Source organism: Toxorhynchites rutilus, chromosome 3, assembly GCF_029784135.1.
Source record: "Toxorhynchites rutilus septentrionalis strain SRP chromosome 3, ASM2978413v1, whole genome shotgun sequence".
In the NCBI taxonomy this organism is placed as follows: Eukaryota; Metazoa; Arthropoda; class Insecta; order Diptera; family Culicidae; genus Toxorhynchites; species Toxorhynchites rutilus.
Window position 1 is genome coordinate 90,558,012 of NC_073746.1, and position 24,289 is coordinate 90,582,300.

General features: G+C 39.5%; 2 protein-coding genes across 10 annotated transcripts in view; one reads left to right on the forward strand and one right to left on the reverse strand.

The window, feature by feature from the left end:
- The window catches only part of LOC129775868 (juvenile hormone esterase-like), a 28,514-nt gene extending 8,023 nt beyond the window's left edge, over positions 1 to 20,491 (forward strand). Inside the window, exons 2-6 of one of the 2 annotated variants that reach the window (XM_055781042.1) lie at positions 17,512 to 17,871; positions 17,925 to 18,068; positions 18,125 to 19,000; positions 19,062 to 19,360; positions 19,417 to 20,491. In XM_055781042.1, the coding sequence (XP_055637017.1) occupies positions 17,638 to 17,871; positions 17,925 to 18,068; positions 18,125 to 19,000; positions 19,062 to 19,360; positions 19,417 to 19,639 (1,776 nt within the window). In that variant the 5' untranslated portion in view covers positions 17,512 to 17,637 and the 3' untranslated portion in view covers positions 19,640 to 20,491. Of the gene's footprint in view, positions 1 to 17,361; positions 17,872 to 17,924; positions 18,069 to 18,124; positions 19,001 to 19,061; positions 19,361 to 19,416 lie in introns of those variants that run through there. The other variant, XM_055781043.1, reaches the window with a different exon arrangement.
- The window catches only part of LOC129775866 (uncharacterized), a 407,327-nt gene that overhangs the window by 163,733 nt on the left and 219,305 nt on the right, over positions 1 to 24,289 (reverse strand). The window lies entirely within an intron of this gene.

Below are 24,289 nucleotides of genomic sequence, written 5' to 3' on the forward strand. Positions count from 1 at the left end.
GTACCTCAATCGCTGTTCAATTATAACTGAGTGGATTTCCGAGCACACGATACTAGAAAATCCTGAAAAACATAAATTGATCAATTTCACCCCGAAGCTACATTTTGAAATTTCCCGCTAAAAAATTTTTCCAAATCAGGGCTCAAGGATTTTTTTTGAACAAAACTTACCATAACGTTTTGTGGGCTTAGCCAATACTGATTTTAAAAATAATTGTGTATAAATGTAACAAAAAAAAAACGGAAATATTCACATTTTTCTGAAATTAGTGATCAATTTGCCCCCTGGTTTACGGAACTGCTTATAAGTCCATTCCAGTAAAGATTTCTCGACTCATGGCGTTAGCTGCCAGTGAAAGTTCTCTAAATATTATGCTCGTCCTGGCCAACCTCAGTTGCTATTATTCTACTGTAATAAATAATTTTTTCGCTACAGAATGCCTCTTCAGAATACGCAAGAAGCAAAAATAGTGTAGAACAGTATCAAACCAATAGAAGAATTTAAATAGGACGCACGTCTTCGGTTTCCATACCATAGAGATTGTACAAATTGGCAGTTTTTGCTTCCGATCAGCTGCCAGAATTCATATTCTCAAGCTGGAGAGAATACAATATCGTTGCTTGCGTATAGCAATGGGGTGTTTGCATTCGACACATACGATGAGTCTCGAAGTTTTGGCAGGAGTACCCCCGCTTACTCTTCGGTTCACAGAATTATCCTACAGATTTCTCATCCGTTGCAAGATCATGAATCCATTGGTGATTGATAACTTCGAAAATCTACTCCAACTAATTCCTCAGTCAAGTTTTATGTCTTTATACCATGAGTACCTTACCCACGACGTGCACCCTTCACCAGGCATCTCCAACCAAGTTTGCTTCCCATACTTTTGCAATTCCTCTGTCAATTTTTGATCTGTCCATGCGACAAAAAATCCATGGAATCCCAGATCATCTACGCTCAGATTCTATTCCGCCGATATTTTCGGCAGAATATGGGGGCATAGTTAGATCTGATAAAATGTTCTTTACTGACGGTTCATTCATAAACGGGTCCACTGGCTTTGGCATCTTCAATGAAAATTCCAGTGCCTCTTTCAAACTCAAAAATCCTTGTTCCGTGTATGTTGCTGAACTGGGTGCGATATACTACGCACTGGGGATCATTGAAACATTCCCCATCGACCACTATTTTATTTTTTCAGACAGTCTCAGCTCATTAGAGGCAATCCGCTCAATGAAGGTTGATAAACGATCATCTTATTTCCTAACAAGAATAAGACAACTATTGAGTGTTTTGGTCGAAAAATTATTCAAGATTACCTTAGCATGGGTTCCCTCTCATTGCTCGATTCCGGGGAATGAGAAAGCGGACTCGCTAGCTAAGGTGGGCGCTTTAGAAGGCACTCTTTTTGAAAGGCAAATTGCTTATAATGATTTTTTCCACATTCCTCGTCAGTACACGCTCGTAAGTTGGCAGCGCATGTGGAGTGGTGATGAGTTCGGTCGTTGGTTACACACGATTATCCCTAAGGTCTCGACGAGGGCATAGTTCAAGGGATTGAATGTAGGTCGTGATTTCATTCGCTTGATATCTCGGCTTATGTCCAATCACTACAACCTAAACGCGCATCTCTATCGCATTGGGCTCGCAGCAAACAATCTTTGTGATTGTGGCGATGGCTACCACGACATCTAGCATGTTGTCTGGTCGCGTATCCGGTTCCATACTGCTCGCTCTCAGCTCTCTAGAGCACTGAGAGCACAAGGCAGACAATCGGAGATCCCCGTCCGGGATATCTTAGGTAGCCGTGATCCTGATCATCTGCTTCATCTATACCTGTTCCTCAGAAACGCCGATGTCAACGTTTAATGATGTTTCCTTCGTTGTGTCCCCGTTATCCCTCCCTATCCTCGATATCCCTCCTATCCGATCGATAAACTTTTACTTAGTCGCGGCAATACATACACACACTCTTTACAGACACACGGGCCAATGGTTGTGCAGTCCACTGATCATTCAACAAGAGCCAAAGGTTGTACCGCTCATGACAACTCTACACGAACTGATGATTGCGCCGGCTAGTGACCATTCTATCCTGGATTCCTCGAGTCGAGAAAGACGCACCACGCTAGATATGAGGTACAGACTAGGGGGGCGTTGCTGATTAATGGTCAGCTGCATCCCAATAGGAAGTTTCCCGTGTCGGGCACACGTACAGAGCATTGGAGACAGCAACATCCCAATTACGAAAACACTTGTAATACTAACCTCGAGCCAACCGCGAGTAATCGGTTACATATTACTAACATAGATAATAAGAAAAATTGTCAAAGTATTGAACTCCCGGCCCCGTGAGGCTAACGCCATATGAGCCTTTATAAAAATATATATTTTGGAAAAAAAAATTGTACAAATTGTTGATTTTATGCGTTGTCAAGTAGATAAAGGTAGTGGAGCAAATATATAATCAGCTGAAGCTTGTGTGTGTAGTACAAAAAGAATGTCGCGAACTGAATGTGAAGATGTGTTTCAATGTTATTGCTTTCGCCTCCGCCGCCACCACACAATAGATTCGGTTCGGATTTTCTGTTGTCGTTCTGCGTCTTCTGAGACGTTTAGTTCTGCGTTGAAGATGTAGTTTTGCTAAGAGATACTGAAAAAGCACTTAGATAGTTCAATATTGTCAGTGTTCTAGACAGCGAGCAATCAACATGCTTAGAATTAATTTGACAATCTACTCCAATTGCTTCGCGAAACGTTTGCGCTCGTCATTCAGTGAAAGCATTCTTTTATCAGTCCTCGTTATTGCTATCAAATGTTTGTATCGAAATGTTTTATTATTAAATTTCTTTAATGTTTGTTTTCACCGTCAATAATTTCGTAATTCTATGTTAATAATGCGGTAGTGTCTTGGACATCACTCTTCTTAATTTTTTGAGTAACACGTGTTTGTGGCCCATATGATAAAAATGGTTGAGTACCGCTGCATTAGAGCAACACTTCAACCCAGTTCGAATTGCTTGAGCTCGAGCTCTAGTTTATGATTACTGCACGTTACATGCTACGTAACCTTGGAAGCGCTATTATTCTAATACGATATTCATGATGAGCCGAGCCGAGTCGGCTATTAGAACACGGAAATTGAGTACAACAATTTCCGAAATTCAGCAAACAACATCAATTACATTGAAAATTTGTGTAATTCATAGGAACGACTGTAATCGCACGCTCTGAACCACATAGCGTGTGATTACGCGACGGTTTCCCGCGTAAGCCGATCCTCATCGGCGGCGAGCAAACGCTCTTTTCCCCTGAACCCGTGTGCGTGTGTGCCCTTGCCCCAAGTCGGTCGGTCAGCGGTCAGTTTGTTTGCAAAATATACCCTCTCACGTACGACGAAATGACCCTCACAGATCGTATTAGTCTGTCCTCTCGAGTGACGACCGACTCCCACCCATCGACTACTCACTGGCAGCGTGAGAGCGCGGGGATGTGCGCCATTATATCATGGATGTAACTTGATCGTTTCGGATCGCCGCAACCGAAAACCAACCAACACGCGAACACGGTGCGCAGAACATCAACATCAACAAACAAAAAAACAAATTGCCACGCAAACTAAATGCGTTTCCGCCTGGTCAATTTTGCACTCGCCTGTTTGATGGTGAATAACACAAAAAAACGCGCTCCAACTTGATGGGTGCAAACGTGTGACGGCTTTTAATACTTTGCGAGGTTTCAGGTTCAACGGAGTTCAATTTAAATTTGTCAATCAGTATTCAAAGAAAATTCTGAACTGGGTCTATTATACAACTCTATCCACAAGTTGTCACTAGCAAGTCGTGATTCACTGATCGGTTCTTCTGCTCTCGAGTGCATGCGATGGTAACCGACGCGATAGAAGCAAGGATTATTTTTAGGTTTCGGAATCAGAACTCGTGAGTCAGCACAAGAGGTTTCTAAAATAGGGCAACTCATTCTCATCGACAATCGTCGGACCTGACCCATCTCAATTGCGATGGGAACTTGCTTCAACATGTATTTTTAAAAATAGGTTGCACTATGTACTCTGGATCCGCTTTAGATTGGCCTATTTTTGAGAATAAATTCGATGATATTGTGTGATACAGAGGAGGGCTCATCGGTAAGTGGAACATTTACATTCACATTTACAGCCTCCAAGACGATTTCCACGAAGTAGTAACTACAGTTTGAGGTAGAGGTCACATGGCACCATATCTGGTGAATATGGTGCCTGTGAAGCGAGTTTTACAGATTTTTTAACAGTTACAGTTCGGAGTTGAATTTTTGATAGTTACGTATAATCAAATCCTCGACGAATAGCATCACGTCAGTATATTGTGACAACTAGGTAATAGTATTTGTTGGACATTATATATTTCGGAAGAGCTCATAATAGACCATAATGCCATAATCGAATAAGACAATCACTAAACAAGGGCCAAATTACTTTGGATCGATCCTTCAAATTTTCAAATGAAATGATGATCTAAAGTGGCGGAAATAGGCCGACGAAAAATAAGCGAAGATAAAAAAAAAATTAAAAAAAAGTGCGCCCGGGTTGAGAGATGTTGGTAATGATGAATGTAAATTAGTCCTGTCGTCAAATGTTCAAAAATAGAATTATTCATCGCGCTTGATTTTATCGCATCTCTGGAACTTAGTCCGTCTTTTTCACAAAAACGGCCCGGTTCAATCTGTGCAATTTTTCAGACAGTCACTCACAAATAATGCCATTTGCGATGGACAAAGCGGACAATACGAAAATTTTGATCATGTATTGGGGTAGAAACCGCTTTGTTTATTGAAGGCAACAGTGCCTATATTGAATGTTCACGAATGAAGTTAAATAAGAAATATTTTCTGAAGTTTTCTCACTCAATTATATCTTTTTCTTTGAATAAATAACAATAACGCCTAAAAATACACAATAGCAATATCACAAAGACGCGCACAGTCCAGAGCACATAAATTACGATTTTTCGCGCGAGTATACTGCCGTTCTACGCATAGTTGTCCCATGTTCCAAAATCAGAAACTTAGAAAAACGCAATCAAAGTTTCCTCGCATATTTGTCTACCAAAAGCTTTAAGCATTTCAATTTAGCAATACACTGGGTTTTTTATAAGCACTATACTATTGTTTAATGAAATATGATGAGATCTCCTCACTGAATCAATCAAGCTTGATTACGGGTTTTAAAAATTCATGATGGTACTGTTATGCCTAGAATATCAACATGGGACAATTGAACTTTTTCTTCCGAAAGATTATGCATAAAAACATCGTTTTATGAAGAAATAAATAATCTGCCACTCCTTCGCCGAATATAAATCTCATTATTATTAAGCATTCGCTGACAAGGTGTACACGTGTTCTGTTGAACTTTTTCTTATTTGTTTGAGAATTAGTTCGTTCTTCCAAACCAGAAATGAATGCATTAGCCCTGCTGAATGTGTGACATGAAATTCTTGTAGTACTTAAACCGATTTATTCGATATGAATCTACAAAATATATATGGTGAGACAGTTATGAATAGAATATCAACATGGAACAATTGAGCTTGATGTTGTTTTTTAAAAGCTGGGAACAAACTATAAGTTTTTTTTTGTGTTTTTCCGTAAGATTATGCATAAAAACAACGTTTAATGAAGAAAAGTGAAAATCGTCAAAAAGTAACATAGGACAACTATGCGTAGAACGGCAGTATAGGAGTGTTAAGGAATTGTTAACTTTGGAAAAAGGTACGCTGAAAAAGTTCATCCTGGTTTTTACATCAACGTGAAGGAAAACTTTGAGTGGATTGGTGCAGAAGCTCTTATGGGTTTCGTACATCGTCGTACATCGTTTCCATATCATTAGGTGAAGAGTATGTATGTACGAGAATCGTGAATCGCACGTAAGCATTGTTGATTTCATACGTTGAGAATGATAGATAAGGGTAGTGGTGAAACATAATAAAATGATATCGAGTGTCTAGAGAAAATGCATATTTCGTGATGAGGACACAAATGCTCATAAGGACACTGTTCTCACGAGAATAATTATGAATCATTAATCAAACTTTTTTATATCAGTTCATCCAGTTCTTTTCTTGACCGTCAAAAATGCTGTATGAAACTGAATAAATTTCGTTTAAAACTGGCTTTAACCACTCGCTCGGTTTTTCTAAATGCTGCCGGTTCTTTCCTGCTCCGGTATAACGTCAATCTGTTATAGAATCTTTTAATAACCCTCAAGAAGGATAAATTTTGATTTTCTCAATTTAAAAAATGACCACAATTACCGATTGAAATTACTTGGAATTGAAGCAATAATTTTGATGCATCTATCTGGCGTGAAATGACGTGAAACAACAAGTTATTCGAATGCTTGATCTTTTTTTATTGAAAGGGTGAATAAAAAAGCCGAATTTTTCGAATAACTTGGTATTCTATGTAGTTTCACGCCAGCTATTAGCATTGAAACTGACCTAGTTGAAGTGCATTCGCATCATATTCGACTCACATCAGATTAGTCCTGGATATCAAAATCAGAATCTTCAATATGCGAAACATAACAATTCCTGAAGTTTGCAGAGTACTCAATGACTTCTATAATTTATATTATACGTGATCTTCACTAACAATGCATATTCAAGATTTACAGCAGTTGTCATAGTCTGTAACAAGGCACAGCGAACATGGTAGACAACCTCATCAGACATTTGTTTGGAGCTCATCGTCGTCAATGATAAGTATTGTTTCTTATTTTAGTCAGGTATAGCAGCATGCATATGTATATCTTAGAACATCTAATTCATCAGCGAATGGTGCTCGGCGTGTTGAAGCCCATTTTCCGTTTTCAATCGACCAGCGTAGACAGGATAGTTCATGCTCTTATTTCAGCCAATGTAAGATTCATGCAGTATTCGAGTACATTGTACAAGTTAAAAAATTACCTCCGGTGGAGACCATTAAACAATATATCTGTCACATGATCGATTTCTAGTTATCTAGTCACTCCATTTTTCATTTCTTTCATTTTTCCGAAATCTAATTTCAATTGCTTGAAAATTGATTTGAAACAGGCTATCGGAATCACACAAATCCGTATCACAAACTGGCACCCGTAATGAAATCCATTTAGTTTAGTCTACAGTCTCGATCACTCGCCTAAGCACTATACTCTTCTCTCCCAATCCCATTTCTTTTCTGCCGCCGGACTGAATGGAGGCTTTAGCGAAAAACGAAGTATCAATGATAATTCGATATATCTTTAGAGACAGAAGAGAATACGAAATATCAGCCATTCCATGTCAAACCGATACAGTGGTTCTCAGATTTTCGTGGGAAGTGGAAATTTTGTTCTTTGTCGCAAACCTTTAGACCCGTATTTTTTATTTTTTTGTTAGGGTGACCATTTCCATTTTAGGGTGGCACTTTTTTCAAAAAATGACTTTTAAAAAAAAAATCATAACTTTTGAACTACTGAGCCGATTTGAATGATCGATATATCAAATTGAAGCCAATTAGTTGGTCTTTAAAAAAATATATACCAAAGTTGCACAAAATTTCAATTTTGGTTCCGTTATTGATGGTTGTATTTGTTTTTTATAGTGTTCATGGTCTCGGGACCAAAGGCGCCATATTCTTTTATATTTTTTTTGGAAAACTGAGATTTTTTCACATAATATATCTCAAAACCAGGGAGGCTTTTTTTTGGTTTTGAGTTATTATTTTTCAAAGATAACCGGTGGTTCGAAAAATTATTTTTTTCCCATTTTCCACTACAAAAAATCAGAACTTTTGATCCACTGGACCGATTCAGATGATCGACATATCAAATTAAAGCCAATAAGCTAGTCTTGTTTGAAAAAATATTACACTCTAAATAGAAATGGATTTTGTTTTCGTAATTATTGATTATATTTGTTTTCTATGTTTTCTATTACATCGTTCCGGAACCAAGAGCGCCATGTTTTTCTTTATGTTTTCCTAAAAGCTGGGTTTTTTTCACATAATACATCCGAATACCAGAGAGGTGTTATTTTTCGTTTTTAAGTTATGATTTTTCAAAGTTAACATGTTTTCAGTTTTCGTTCAATATTTCTATGCGACTAGACTGGATGTATGTGACTATAATCCAATTAATTGGCAAGTGTGTTATTTTTTCAAGAAAGGCTAGCTAGTAGGCTTTAATTTGATATGTCGATCATCTGAATCGGTCCAGTAGTTCAAAAGTAATAATTTTTTGAAAAAAGTCATTTTTGGGAAAAAAGGGAAAAATTATTTTTTGAACCATCGGGTAACTATGAAAAATAATAATTCAAAAACGAAAAAAACGCTTCCCTGGTTTCGAGATATGTTATGTGGAAAACCCTCAGCTTTCCATAAAAAATATAAAATAATATAGCACCCTTGGTACCGAGACCATGAAAACTATAAAAAACAAAAATCCAATCAATAATGACAAAACCAAAACCTGAAATTTTTGCAGGCATAGTATTTTTCCGAGAATAACTAGCTAATTAGCTCTAATTTGATATATCGACCGTCTAAATCGGTTCAGTAGTTCACAAGTTATGAATTTTTGAAAAATTTCATTTTTGGAAAAAGGGGAAAAAGTCGATATTTCGAATCACCCTAAAATATAAATAGACACCCTAACAAAAAAATAAAAAAATACGGGTCTAATAGTTTGCGATAAAGAAAGAAACTACCATTTTTTACGGAAATCTATCGGTTTGACATGGAATGGCTGTATATCATATGGAGTAAAGAATCTTGGGTTTTGGAGTCAGTAACAAAAAAAATCAGTTCTACGTCTTTCAATTAAGGTGCCCAATCCGAAGACATGTCACGTTTTTGTGAAATTTTCTCGATTTCTCTGAATGAGGATATTCATTGTCAATCCAAAGCAAGGCTGGCGGTTGGACTTGTGCTCTGGTGGACCCTTTGGCTGCAAGGGCCTCGTCGGGACCGTATCGGCTCTGTGGCGGACATGACTGAGTATTGGCTTGTCTTTGGAAATTGCAATTTTTTTGAACTTATATCTGTGAATAAAATCAGTGCGTTTTTTTTGTGTTTGCTAAACTGATTTCAATGTTGAGAAAAAATAAATAAATTATCTTTTAGATAACTCGTCTTGCTCAAACCTCTGTAGGGGAAGGAGGCGGGACCATCATCATCTTAACTAGTTTCAACGTAAAAAAGATTTTTTTCTGCGAGCGTATCTTGATAATTTGCCATCGGAAATTCTCTAAGATTTATTCGATATGCCGTGAACTACATATCCCCTGTCCGTTGATGGTTTAAATTCACGATAATCAGGAACGTATTCATGTTCTTATGCATTCGTTTCGTCCATTTTTGTGCTTTCCTACGCGTGCAATCGATAACGAGCGACAAATGTAGCGGCGAGGCAGAATTCCAATATACCACTACGAATCAATCGCGCGTAAATCTCTTGTTCTAAATGCAAATGCAGTGCTTGCTCCACGGACATTGAGGAGGAAAAAAAATATTGCAACTTAATCTCCGCCCTTTTGCGAGGGTATAAAAAAGGTCACACTCGATATCTATTACACAGTCTTGAGCCAATCAACGCACAGTTGAGAGCTTTTCTGAAGTTTGAAAGAGCAGGTCTTCGTAGTCAAATGATTGCGCAACTGCTTACTGGACGCACGATCTTTAACTCAATCCCACCATGACCCTTTGACCATTTTCTAAATGACCTTTTTTCAAGGGCTAAAAGCAATCGAACATTAAAGTTTAAAGCCCCCAATTGCGAAATACGATAATTTGTACAATGTTACTTTTTGTAAATAGGGTTCTTCTTCCTGAATGGCGTTAACGTTCGCTGTGGAACTTTTGCCGTCTCAACACATGCATTAACTAGCGTCATTTATTAATACTTAGTCGAGATTTCTTAAGCCAAATAACACGCCTTGAATGTATTCCGAGGTGCAAGCTCTAGATTACGCGTGACTACAGTGCAATTCGAAGGAAATTTCTCTGACGAAAAATCCCCCGGCCAGAACGTGAATCGAACCTGAACACCCGGCATGATAATTTGATTTTTTGATTTTATATTTCTCGATTTAGCGATACAAAGTATTTAAAGTACATCAGTTGAGATATGGAATACCTTTCAACAACTTAATAATTCTAATAGCACTGAGTTGGACCTTTGGATAAGCTATTTATCATTTGAAGGAAAATTTACAAAAAACCTTCGATTATTGCGAAAGGGTTAGGGGACAGTATGAGGAAAAATAAAATTTGTTATCCTAATATCACAGTTTTACTGCGCCAGCCGCTGCAACAGTGGATTTGCTGAGGTAGTGCATCCAGTCCAAAATTTAGGAAGTATTCGCTGAAACCATTTGTCGAGTTCTTCCATATCTGCAATCCTGTGGACGTCCTCGGTTGGATGGAATGGGTTCAAATTCAACATCATTTTTAGGAGCCGGTTTTGCTTCACTTGTAGCTTCTTCCTGTGCGAAGCAGCACAGTCATGCCAGGCAGGAAATCCATACGTCATTGAAGGTTTGAACACCGTTTTGTACAGCAGTAACTTCGAGCGTTTGTCGAGACGCGAGCGCCTTTTTATGAGCGGGTAAAGGGTTCTTGTGAGCTTGTCGCATTTGCTCAGGGTGTCCTTTATATGGATAGCAAAATTCAACTTCCGATCCAAGGTAAGACCTAGATACTTCACGTTATCCGACCATGGAACTTGTTGTCCACATGCGGTGATCTGACTGAGAGGCAGGTTCCGTGGGCTTCGTTTCCGCGTGAAGAATATTGCTTGAGATTTATTAGCGTTGATTTTGATTTTCCATCGCTTTTGATAGTCTTCAATAGCTTTTTGAGCCGTTTGCAGTTTGGTGACAACTACCACTGGGTCTGAGTCCGACGCAATGAACCCGGTGTCGTCGGCGAACAGAAAATACTGAACATCATCAAGCATCACTAGGTCGGCTGTGAAGATGTTGTACAGTGTGGGGCTAAGAACAGCCCCTTGTGGAACTCCGAAGGGCACGGTTTTTGATTCTGATGATTGGCCGTTAACCACAACATGGAATGAGCGGTTCATCAGAAAGGAACGGATGATTTTTAGAATAAACAAGGGAAAGTTTCCTTGAAGCATCTTATGCAAGATTGCTTCCTGCCAAACGGAGTCGTATGCCTTCTCAACATCTAAGAGGACCATTCCCGAAGATCTGCCATGTGCGCGGTTGCTTCGAGCCTCCCTTACTAGTCTAACCAGTTGATGATTTGTCGAGTGCCCTCTCTTGAAGCCAAACTGCTCATCAGGGATAATTCGTGCATTTTCCAGGTGTAGTTCAATACGAGTTAGGATTATCCGCTCGAGTAGTTTGCTGAGCGTAGGCAATAAGCTTATCGGCCTGTAGTTCGATGGATTCGTTGGATCCTTGTTTGGCTTTGGGATAGCAATGACCACTGCATGTCTCCAACAGGAAGGGAAGTATCCTAATCGAATACACGCGGAAAAGATTTTGGCAAGGAACACGTGAGCCTTTCGAGGTAGTTTCTTCAACATACAGTTACGGATGAGGTCCTGTCCAGGCGACTTCCTGGATTTTAGTTTTTTGATAGTCCCGACAACTTCCTTCGGGCGAATAAGCCAAGAATGTGCGTCGGTAAGGTTGGCCTGCTCTATGCGGCTAATCGAGTCGTTTACCACTGCAACAGTGTCAGCATCATCTGTCATTTGATTGCTGTGCGCCTGAGCAAAACTCGTTGCCAGTAATTTCGCTTTCTCGGATGAGGATGCTACTATCGTTTCACCTTGACGTAAAGGTGGGCTACATTTAGAAGATTTACGCATCGCCTTGGAAATTTTCCAAAGCATATCGCGATCACCTTCCATTGTTTGCAGTGTTTCCTCAAACTTGTTGAAACGGGCTTCATCGCATTCTGCCCGGATTCTACTGTTTAAAGCTGACATTATGTCCTGGTAGATAGGGTCTCTTCTTCTGTACCACTGCCGTCGGCGCTTGTTACGTAGTGCAATCAACCGTCGAGTATGATCGGGAATCGTCGCTGTCTGATAGATGCGTTGCTGCGTTTCCGGAACTGACACAGCTTCTGCCTCCAATATAGCAGTCGTCAGGAGTTCAATTGCACCGTCAATATCGGTGCCGTTTTCCAGCGTGGCGAGGTTCGGGTTCAGCAGGTCTATATTTAGGTTTACCTCCTGCTGAAAACGGGACCAGTCAGTACGTGCATAGCAGCGAAATTTTGGTACTGACTCTTCGGTTTGAGCTGTTAAGCTAATGTTGAACGCTACTGGGAGATGATCCGATGATAGCTCGTTTAGCGTGACTGGTTTCGTCATATCTAGCAGGTTATTTGACAGAACCAAGTCCAACGTCGAAGGGCGCCCACGACCGTAGGGACAGAATGTAAATGAATCTGGAAAATGAATGAAAAAGTTTCGATTGGCTGCTTCCTGAAACAGTACCGTTCCAGCTTTGTTGGCTCTAGAGCAGTTCCAGTAACGATGGCGTGCATTCAGGTCGCCCACCACGAAGAAAGGTGCAGTCCTTCTGGTGATGGTGGAAATATCTCGACGAAATTGAGTCCAAGTCGAGCATCGTCTCTCACCGGGAAAGTAAGCGGCCAACAAGTGTAGCTCTCCATCCGCAGTGTGGATCGAAATGCCTACAGTTTCAATTACCTTCGATGAAATATTGAGCTCAGTGAATTTTATCCCTTTGCGAACGGCAATCAGCACTCCCCCTCCTCGTTCTGCATCATTCGGAGTACGGTCAAAACGAACACAAGAAAACTTGGGGTGAATAAATGAATGCTTATTCTGCAACCAAGTTTCTGTTACAATTCCTACATCCACACTGTGTCGTTCTAAAAAATCAAAAAATTCTAACTTTTTGTTGAACACGGATCTTCCGTTCCAGTTTATCACATGTAAGCTGTCTACATTAGGCATTGTAGACATACTTGATCATTAGTTCCGAAATGGCTAAATATTGCTGCTGCTTGTTCTGGCAGTTCGATAACCGAGCAAACAGTTCTCGGGCTAGAGCTAGAAATTCTGTCATACTGAAAAGTTCTGTATTGCTACTCACTTGCCTGTTCAAAACGGAGGCATACGATCCTGACGAAGGGTGATCTGAGTTTCTGGATGGAACGTTACTGTTTTGTGTGAAAGTAGTAGGAGGATGATGTGGAAAAGCAGTTGTTGCTGGTGTTCGCTGCGATTTAGCCTTCAGGGTTTCCAGTCTCATAAGATAATTCTTACGGGATGGGCAACCACGGTAGTTTGCAGTGTGCTGCCCGTTACAATTGGCACATCGTAACGAACCGCGTGTTCTTTCCTGCTGCTCTATTTGTAGATCTGCTTTCTTGGGGAGTGAGCATGACGTCGATAGGTGCTTCTCGCCGCATTTCACACACATTGGTGCAAGATTGCAGTTCCGCATGCCGTGGCCAAACTGTTGACACCGGTGACACTGTACTGCATCCGAAGCTCGTCGTTCGTAGTAACGCCATTTCACGATAATATTGAAGATCGCCTTCACCTTCCTCAAATCCGCCAACTTGACCGAGCCTTTGGGGAAGTGTAGCAAGTAGAGCGCACTCTCTTCTAGATCTGCAGTCTTTCGGGAGAAAAGTTTCGTCTCGGTAGGCTTGACACCGTGTGCTGCCATTTCCAGCTCCAGTTCGTTGATCTCGTACACTGATAATCCCGAGAGAATGACTTTGACTGGTTGCTCGGCAGCGGGTGTGTATGTATGAAACTCGATGTTGTTCGACTTGAGTGCGCCCAAAGCACTGCGGAAGCCATCCTCTTCCAGGCAAAACAACTGAACGCCCGTTTTGGTCGCTTTCATGTTGTATTTGTCCTGGCCAATATCAATTTTAGCCATGAATTCGCGCACCTGCTTTGTGGTTTTCTTGACGATGGCGATCGGAGGAACACGTACCTTTTTTGCTTTGGGCAGCGTGGTTGTCTTCGGGACCCGAAAGGATACTGAAAGGTCGTTGGGAGTGTCATTGTCGTCACCGTTATGGCTCAGCATCTCGAAGTCGTTCCTAACGGGAATATTCGCTTTTACGGAAGGTTCGTCGCTGGTGGAAGCTATATCCACGAGAACTAAATTCGGTGAAGACATCGATTTCATATTGGCCAGATCAGACAATTTCTCGCGGGAGCGAGTACGATAGGGGCTCTTCGCACGGGAGGCACCGTCTTCGGGGTTATGTGCGACTTCGAGTCGGTGCTTCATATTTTTACGGATGGCTAAGTGCGGTGTTTTGGTGGCCGCATTTTGACCGGCCGGGTCCCCGGGGGTCTTAACTCGTCCCAGGGTGATGACTCACGAATTGAACCGTCGAATATATAAAAGAAATCGATAAGTTTGTAGCGCGGAAAAAAAAACTCGGGCGGCATGATAATGTGAGACGCTATCCACTCGGCCACGGGTGCACTAGAATGTTACAATACGCGTTCGAAAATGATTGAATGTTCAGAACTGAGGCATATGCGTGGCATATAAATCATTCAAAGGAAGATATCCACTGCAAACATTTGCAAAGAACTGAAGTCAAAAATCAAATAAAAAGAAACAACAGAGCCTGTATGCTTTTGCGGTGATACACGAGATGTATTCATTGAAAGTTAATATTGAATCAGAGATAATAACAAAACCTTCGACTTTTCCCCAAAAATTACTTTTTTTAAATTCATAACTTTTGAACTACTGAACCGATTTAGGATTTAAAACCAATTTTTATTAAAAAAAATATTGAACTTGCAAAAAAAGCGGATTTTATTTTCGTAATTATTTATTGTAGTCGTTTTTTATCGTTTCCATAGCTTTAGACTAGAGGGCGTTTTTTTAAAATATTTTTTTTCTGGGAAGCTGAAGTTTTTTTTACAAAATATATCCGAAAATCAGAGAGGAGTTATTTTCCGTTTTTGAGTTATTATTTTGCAACTTTAACGTGTTTTTAGCCTTCGTTCAATATTTCTATGTGACTAGACTGGACCAATGCAACTATAATCTAATCTTCCCGCAAAATGTGACATTTTTTCGAATAAGGTTAGCTTATTGGCTTCAAATTAATCCCCCTTATTCTACGTCGTGAGTGACGTGAGATAGCAAAGTTCCTCGCTTCATTGTGGAAGCTACATTACTTTTCAACTTCTTTTTGATACCCGAGTAGATAACATATGAGAACACGACTTCAAATCTCACCTAGTGACAAACTATAGTCACGTCATTCGCAGTGCAGTGACTTGAGCCATCTCACGTCATTCGCCGCGTAAAATAGGGGGGAATATGTCGATCATCTAAATCGATTCAGTGGTTCAAATGTTATGAATTTTGGCAAAATGTAATTTTTGGATGAAAGGAAAGAAAAAGATTTTTCGGACCACTGTTTAAATTTGAAAAATCATCTCAAAAACGAAAAAAAAACATCTCTGATATCGAAATATGTTATATTGTTATATATGTTATATGTTATATATGTTATAAAATCCTGTTTTCAAGAAAAATACATGGTACCTAATTCCACTAATTGAGGTATTTTACAGCTCCATTCAATTTCAAATTTTGACATCTCTTCAATGGAACCAATAATCATTCTAAGTAGCGCACTTTTTGTTCAAGGTCAGTTCAAGGCAAACAATTTGAGCTCAAGAGAGTTCAATAAGTCTGTCAAAGTTGAGATCTGACCATCGATTTTTGACGTAGAACTACGTCTTTCAGGAAGGGTGCCAAATCAGAAAACAGGTCACGTTTTTATGAAATAAAGTTAACGGTAATAACTATTTTCACTGTGAACGAATTCTCATGATTTGCATACCAATCGAATCGGAGATTCTGTAAAATTTGTTTGATATGCTATACCTTACAACTCGATAATCTCTAAACGGTTTAAACTCATGAAAACTGGAAGAATTTCCTTTTTCCCATATTTCTACGCGTCTATCACCATTAATAAAATGTTATTTTTCATTAGATGAACAATTGAATAACTGTAAAATTTCAAGCGTTATCTAAACGCCCTAACTACAACGTTTTGATTGGCCTGATTTATGGTTTCCCCAACACAGATTTCTAATCGATGTATCTGTGGAAATCCGCTTTGCAAATATATATGCAAGTCGGGGGTATTTTTGTTCCCACCGAGCTGTTTCCCTAACACGGACTTCACAATCGATGTGCCTTCACAATCAATGTGCCTGTATTTTTTGACGCTTGTCGTTGTGCAGACCGGAATATGTTTCCCTAAACCGTACTTTTAAACTGAGAAGCCTAGGAAAATCGTCATTTCAGGTACTAGAAATGAATAAACTTATAAAACATGAGATGTGCAATAAATTCAAAGGGAAATGTAAAATACAATGATCGTTTAACAATTCTTCCGTTCACATATTTTGGTATCCAGAATTTTTGAATATAGATATACACTGCATTTGTTTAGATACAACGTATGCTTATGCTTTCAAATACCCGTAGGAAAGCCTTACTGTTGCATGTTGTGGGGTTCGATTCCACCTCAAGCGGAATATGGGTGCATAAGTATTTATAGTTTGTGATCGATATCTGAGTGGGAATGAGAAATTCTGGTGCGGATTGGTAGCGCTGTTCAATCGTGAATGTAATATATTAATATATTATATATCTAATATGTAAATCTACAGTCTGGTACCGATATCCGTATTATTCTCTATCAGGCCAGGCCTACCATGTTGTTTTACTACTGAAATAGTAACAATAAAAAAAACTAAAAAGTTATTTCATTCTTCAATTTTCAATAATATTAAAAGTGGTAAACAAGTGGAAGTTCTAAGTCTAAAATGCGGTCGTGTCCTAGATACAGCCCCTTCACAATTGTTTTTATCAAATAGGACCCTCTATCACACTATAAAATATTTGCAATGAGTAACCTAACACACTGTATAGGAATGCTGCTAACAATATTTTGAATTAAATAGAGTTTTCGATTTCCATATAAAAAACGTTTGTTTTGTACCTGGTTCCAAATTTACATACTTTATACCAGAACCAGTCCCAATTTAAAAGTGGTCTGATACTCTAGTGTAATCTTTAGTTGTGTATGTATGTATGTATGTGTAGGTCTTCCAATTCATGAAAACATATTTTATCAACTGTGACATGTTCCAGAAAATAGAATTCATGATCTTGTTGGATAAGATAATTTTTTATCACAAATATCAAGCATCAGAATGCATCAAATGAATAAATTTATCATTATGGTCACGCTTTCCACGCAACAGATTTGTGCATAGCATTGCCCTTTTGGCTTCGTCACTAATAAGGGACCTTCGGGTTAATTTATCCGTTATTTCTCTCCTCCCTGTGCTCCATTGGAACCAAGATTTATGTTTTCGAAACACACCTCTCGAGCCCCGCCGTGATAAAAACAGAAGAGAGAACGAGACAAAAGAACACATTCACATTTCGAGATGTAATTTGATCCACACAGAAAAGGGGCCACTTTCTTCCCGGTTTTATTGCGAAGTCAGAAACGTGATTATGCCCAGATCGGTTGACTATAAATGCCAAATCCACCAAAGCTCGGGCTCCAGTTAGCCGTTTGAAAGCAACCGCGATGGCTAGGATAACGCTTCTAACCATTTCGATGCTACTAGTGGTGAACAGCAGTTTTGTGTGGTCAGCTGCAGTTATCGCGTCTTGCAGCAATTCTTGTGGTCCCGCTCCAGCAGTCAAAATTCAGGACGGTTGCCTCTGTGGAACCCGGATGAACGGGTTGGATAAGGGCCCATTCGAAGCATTTTTGGGTATCCCCTTTGCCAAGCCTCCGGTTGGTGCGCTACGATTTGCGGTAAGTAAAGCTGGCTGCGTATACCGGAATAAGTACAAAGAAATACTTTTCAGAATCCAGTTCGCAACGATCCGTGGTCCGGTGTTTACAACGCCAGCTTCCCGAGGAATATGTGCCTTCAGAAAAATGATTTCCTACCCGGGGCAACCGTTCAGGGCACCGAAGATTGTCTCTATTTGAATGTGTACCGACCAGGGGTAAGCGTTTGACTTACATTTCTCATCCCGATGATCAATGTAGCTTACTCTCCTAGAGCATCGAACGCACCCTTCCTGTGATGGTATTCATCCACGGAGGAGGCTACATCGCTGGATCCGCACATCCTGCCCTGGCGGGGCCGGAAAAATTCATGGACACTCGGAAGGTCGTTCTCGTTACGCTTCAGTACCGGCTGGGAGCATTGGGATTCCTTTCAACCGGTGACAAGGCAGCTCCTGGCAATTTTGGACTCAAAGATCAGTCAATGGCACTTCGATGGGTCCAGGAAAATATCCGACAGTTTAAGGGGCGTCCCGATCAGGTGACCATTTTTGGCCAAAGCTCTGGGGCCAGTTCCTGCCAACTGCACATGATGAGCAACCTGAGCAAGAATCTTTTCTCGAAAGCCATTCTGCAAAGTGGCAGTGCCCTTTCATATTGGAATCAGCCATACGGGGATCCACTGGAACTCGCCAGAAAACAGGTGGTGGCTGTGGGAATTTCCAGTGCGAGAGTGGCGCGAATGAGCACGGTTCAACTGGTAGAAGTGTTGCGTGATGTGAACGCTAACCTTCTGGTTTCTAGTGTAGACAAATTGAAAGTTTTGGGTGTTCAACCTGTCATCCTCTACCGACCGGTGGTGGAGAGTTTCGTGAATGAGAGTACCTTCCTCAGTGACAACCCTAAGGTACTCTGGGCTAAGGGACGGTATCACAAAGTGCCATGGATGACCGGATTTCTTCCGAACGAAGGCGCTGCCTTCTCGTTAGGTATCCTTTCAAACTCAACCTTTCTGGAGGCACTTATTGAGAACGCCGCAACGTACGTCCCAATGATGGCTGCCCAACCGGCATCGGTAGCATCTCTCCTCAACAGGAGATTCTTTGGAGGTGTGCCAATCAACAGCACGAATGCCGATGGGTTGTCTAAGGTAACACATCATCGCTCATGGTTGATTTGCAGTAGTAATTCACTTCATTTTCCCTTGCCAGATGATAACAGAATCGGCCTTTGTGTATCCCATGATGAACAGCGTTCAACAGCACTTGGCCAACGGTTATAACGATCGCGCTCCCGTGGCTTTGTACTATTTCAACTTCAAAGGAAGATATTCATACGCGGTGCTCTATACTGGCAAACCACCAACCAAAGACTATGGGGTCTGTCACGGTGATGACCTGCTGTATTTATTCGCACAGCCAGTGATTTTCCCTGATTTTTCTCGCGACTCACCCGAAGCGGAGATGAGCCGAGATTTGGTGCACATGTTTACTCGCTTCGCAATTAAGGGGTACGACGCAAGCTAAACTGAATTATACCTTGAGGCTAATTTCATTATTTTCGCAGGAACCAGGATCTAGTGGGTAAAGCCCTTGAGAGGTGTAATTGTCACACCGCAGTCAATGACTCTCTGAAATTGCCCACAATTGTCGAGTTCACCAACTCCGACAACAGCTACGATTTGGTCAAAACTGATTACGTACACGAAGGTGACGCGGTGTCGAATGCACTGAAAAATATATTATCGTGGTGGTCGAACTTAGAGAAATCGGTGGGTAGCGCCGCTTAACCCCAGAGCTCTTTGAGAATAGGGATAGTTCCATATCAATAAACAAAATATGTATTTTAATTCTATAAACTTTACAATTTTTTTATAATCAGAAGAGCGTAATTTTTTTAATTCATCCAAATCATTCCTAGGCAGAGCTAATTTCATGCGTTCTGATTTCATCTGAACCCTGCTTTAGGTAAGGAAAATTCCCGCTACCTGGAAAACCTAAAATAGCTTGACGTTAGAAAAGGTTATTCATCGCAAATCATCCAAGAAGTAGGGCGACGTTTGGTGCGCGGAATTACGGCCGCCGCCGCCAATAACCGTATCCGTTTCCATCGTGTCGATTTGGTGATATCGCTCTCAAAAATCTCCCCGGGTGTACTCCCCTCCAGCGATCGACCAATTTATGCGCTAATGACAAACCGAGAAGGATTTCCTCGAAAATTGGATTGGATTCGTCGACGCTGGTGCGCGTTATCTACGCGGCTGGCGTTGCCGTCGGTTGACCCATAATTGATACAATGTTTGTTTTCCCACGGTCGTTCGATAACATCACAGTTGTACTTTGACATGGGAAGTTGTTTTTGTGCGTCCCCCTAGGGCAGAATGCAAATAGCAACAGTAGAAACTGATCAAAAATGCAATCAATAAAAACACGCACACAATCGCATTGGGATGAAGATGAATTCGGATGGACAACGCCGCAACCATCCATGTTTACATTGTTGGACAAATGTTATGTCAACAATTTCGAGAATTGGAGATGAATAGAGTTGATGGCCGGAAGGAATCCGGCTGCAACAACATCCAATCAGGACTGAGCTGGATGGATCCAAGCTGCAAGGAAGCGGGCTCCTGATGCTGATGAATATTCTGAAATCGAATGTACACGGTGCTCTGAACCTTGGCCACGGGGGGCAATGCTCTCCGGATTTTTCAAGTTTATTCCAAAGCCAAAAGCGAGGTTCTGTAGCCTTTCGAAGAAAAGTTATTTTCCCTCCAAAGTCAACGTCATTTGGGTCAGTAAATTGGAAATAAATTATTGAAAGCAGATCAAACTATTTCTAGTTTTCCTATATTAGATGTAGAAAATTATGTTACACGTAGGGACGAATTCCAATGTCTGATTCCAATATGTTTCCAACAAGTATGACGATTAAAGGGACAGTGCCCGTATCTTTCAAGTGTTTATTAGAGTCTGCGTTGTTCACACAAATCATCTTTGTTTAATTCGACGGTTTGAGATCACTAATGGGGAGCGACAACAAAGGGTAATGTCATTTTTTTCAAAATCTCAATGATACATCACTAGAAGGTACACCAAAACTCTATCTGAACTTTTCTATTGGTAAGCTCAAGAACAGAATATCTTGTATATGCAAAGATTAAGGATACACATGTAGCAGATGATATATTCCAGATTTAGATAGAATCTAGACAGACCTCATATACAGGTTCATGATTACAGTTTAGAGAATAATTTTTTCACAAATTACAAATTCCCTATAGACGAATTTTATGCCAAATCGACTGGCCATTGGCAGCAAAATCTCAGATTACAGGGAAGCGTTGTGAGTAAAAAGACATTGGTAATTTAAGCACCATTCCATATTTGAAATAATAAAAAAGACTACTTTTTGAAAAGGGTTGATTGTTTTAGCATATTTTTTTACAAATATTTATAACTTAAAAACTATAATATTTACAAAATTTTGGTCAAAGAAATAAATGTAGAAAATCGTTTAAATTTCAATAAAGAAATACCAAAAAAATATTTTAGAAATTCAAATTTATTTTTTTCAAAAACGTATTTTTTCAGATTCAAAAAAAATTATGAACAGCCCTTGCAAGTTCCAACATCCATACATTGGAACACACACATTTACACATTTACAGGCAAAAAGGTTTTTCTAACAACTACGATCAATCGCATAGATATGGTGGAGTGACATACATCAACGGTATGAGTAAATGCTGAGTATGTGGAGCAATTAGATGTCGAATCCGAGGAGTTATAATGCTAAGAACCAATGTTATTTTAATTTTGCAGAAATGCAGAAATTTAGGTAATTATAACATTACCTAAATTGTACAGATTGTACAGAAAATAGTAATTATATGAGTAGTGTTTCAATGGTTTCTTATATTCATCTATTAGGAGACACTATGAAATAAAACACTATCGTGACAGGCATGTTTGGACTCTACAAAGAATTTGATTCAAATGTAGATTTAGCTTATAGCACATTATAATTGTTGATTCTAGAACGATGTATGAAAGCTGTATGGAACTATGTCAATTATTTGGACAAATAGTGATTTTTCGTAAACGTTTTATCAAAATTGCTGATATGTTTTCGAACTATAAGACCTACAAAATGTTCGTTAAAGCATAAAATGTGGGAAATTATTTAAGTTTTCAATCGAAAATATCAAAAAAAAAAAATTGAAAAAAAGAAATTTAATTGAAATAAAATTATTTTGAAAAGTTATATGAATAAACCATATACTTATCAACAACCGGACGAAGGGCACTGCTACATGTAAAAAGATTTCCCAGCAACAACGTTTAATGTTGCAAATTATCGCAATTGACATCTTCTGCAAACTTTAATTTATTTTTTTATTGTAGTGTGACTAATTACTTGGTCACCACTGTACAACCTTAAACCCACCAATAAAATAAAACGAGCCAAGTCAACAGCCTGTGATGAAACACACAGGAGTTTGCAATTTAACTAGAACCTTTTTTTACACCCTTCTGCATTTCTCTTCCAGCCTACCCGCTATGTGAGGTCCAGGCATAAGCGCGACTGCAAATGAGGCGTCAAATTACACGTGGCGAACGCAAAGGCGTTCGACCCGCCAAATTGCTAGAAATGCATTTACTGATTTTTGTCACTCCAATCGTTTCCAATATCTGTCTGTTTCTTTCTTTCATATTTTCGATAAGCACAAATCAAGCAAAGGTTATGTAGAGTTCATATATGCAGACAATTGTAAGCGATATAAAAAGAAACGAGTCAATAAATCCACACAGAATAATTCTGAGTCTGAATCCGACATGGTGTATTTAATAAGTTGTGGTTTGGTGTAATTAATAAGTTGTATTGTAGAAGAGGAGTTGTATTGTAAACCAACATGTCAAACACGAGAATTTACACACAAAAATGTTACGCGTGAAACATATTTATTCCAGGAGTTTCCATACAAATATGCCATATACTCCACCGTAACCGTAAAAATAGAATTGACGTCGTCCAGAAGAGACCCTTTTTTAATAAGATCTGAAACTTTGTCGAATACACTATATCGCCATCTAAACTTTGAACAAAATTGGGATTAGTTGTAATTTTTTCGAAGAAAACATGAAAAAATTGTTGTTAGTGATTTTTTTCTCTGTTCATGTGCTCATCTTCCAATGTATGACTTGTTGGAAATTGTAAAAGCAATTTATATAATTTTTTTGAGAATTGAACTTTTGAGAAAAAAAATACGAAAACACGCTTTTGAGAAAAATGAATTTCAATTTTTAAAATTTGTTTTTACAGTGTCTTTGACCAAAATTCTGTAGGTATTTGAGTTATAAATTTTTGTGAAAAATTAAGAAAAAAATCGTCCTTTTCAAAAACCAGTCTTCTTTGAATATTTAATTTTTGCTAAAATGATCAATGTCTTCTCATTCACAACGTTGCACTGCTATCTGAGATAGTGCTGCCAACTGCTAAGATGAGTTGTCATGAATTAGGATATACCAGATTTTTTTTCCCGATTAGTTTTGATGTTAAGATCTGAAATATGATTTCGGTTCTTGTTCCTCTTTTCCACATTTGAATAGTATCCATTGTCATAGGAGGGTTAGATATAGAATAGCATGCAAAAGGGGTTCGCACTAATAGTGATATGAAATTCAAAATATAAGTATACAAATTCAGTTGGGATCCATATTGATCCCACTGTCCGTTTTACCAGCACTTCCCCTGAATATGAAATACTGAATCTTCAGATCTGATCTTTGTTGAACAAAGACACGCGAGAGCGGGGATAACGAATATGATTTGTCATTTAAAAGAACGAATGAACGCTTTTTGCGATTGCTAGCACCTAATCTATAACTCAACCTTATTGAATTTCCTGTTCCAATCACATCTGAATTACTATTTTAATTAATTTTATTATTTTGAAATAATTTCAATTCGATCTTCGATGATTTTCCACCAACTGTCGTAAAATATTTGCATTCGATTGCAACAGCTCTCAGATTTACTCCACAAACACGAGTGAGCGGAAGTCTTCTATCTTAGCCTTAGTTAATAATTTTCCCCAATTTTATTTCTCAGTTCTTGTCGTCATTCCAACCGAAGCGAACTTCCTACCCGCAGCACACCCTCCTGTCTGTAGCGTATCTTCGAGGGAAAGAAAGACAAACAAAAACAAACATTGCTGAGTCACGGTGAAGCGCTGCGCGCAGAGGTATAAACAAATTCAAAGTTCGCCCCGCTGAAACATAATTCTTTTCATCTGGTGCGCCGCGCATATTAAATCTCGTCTTTGTTCCTTCCCCAGGGGCTTTCAGCCTCCGGGGAATTCATCTGCCCGAAGAATCGGTGCGTGTGCACCAAGCTGGAAACGGGATGCAAACATACATTTTGTCAGGAATTTCGT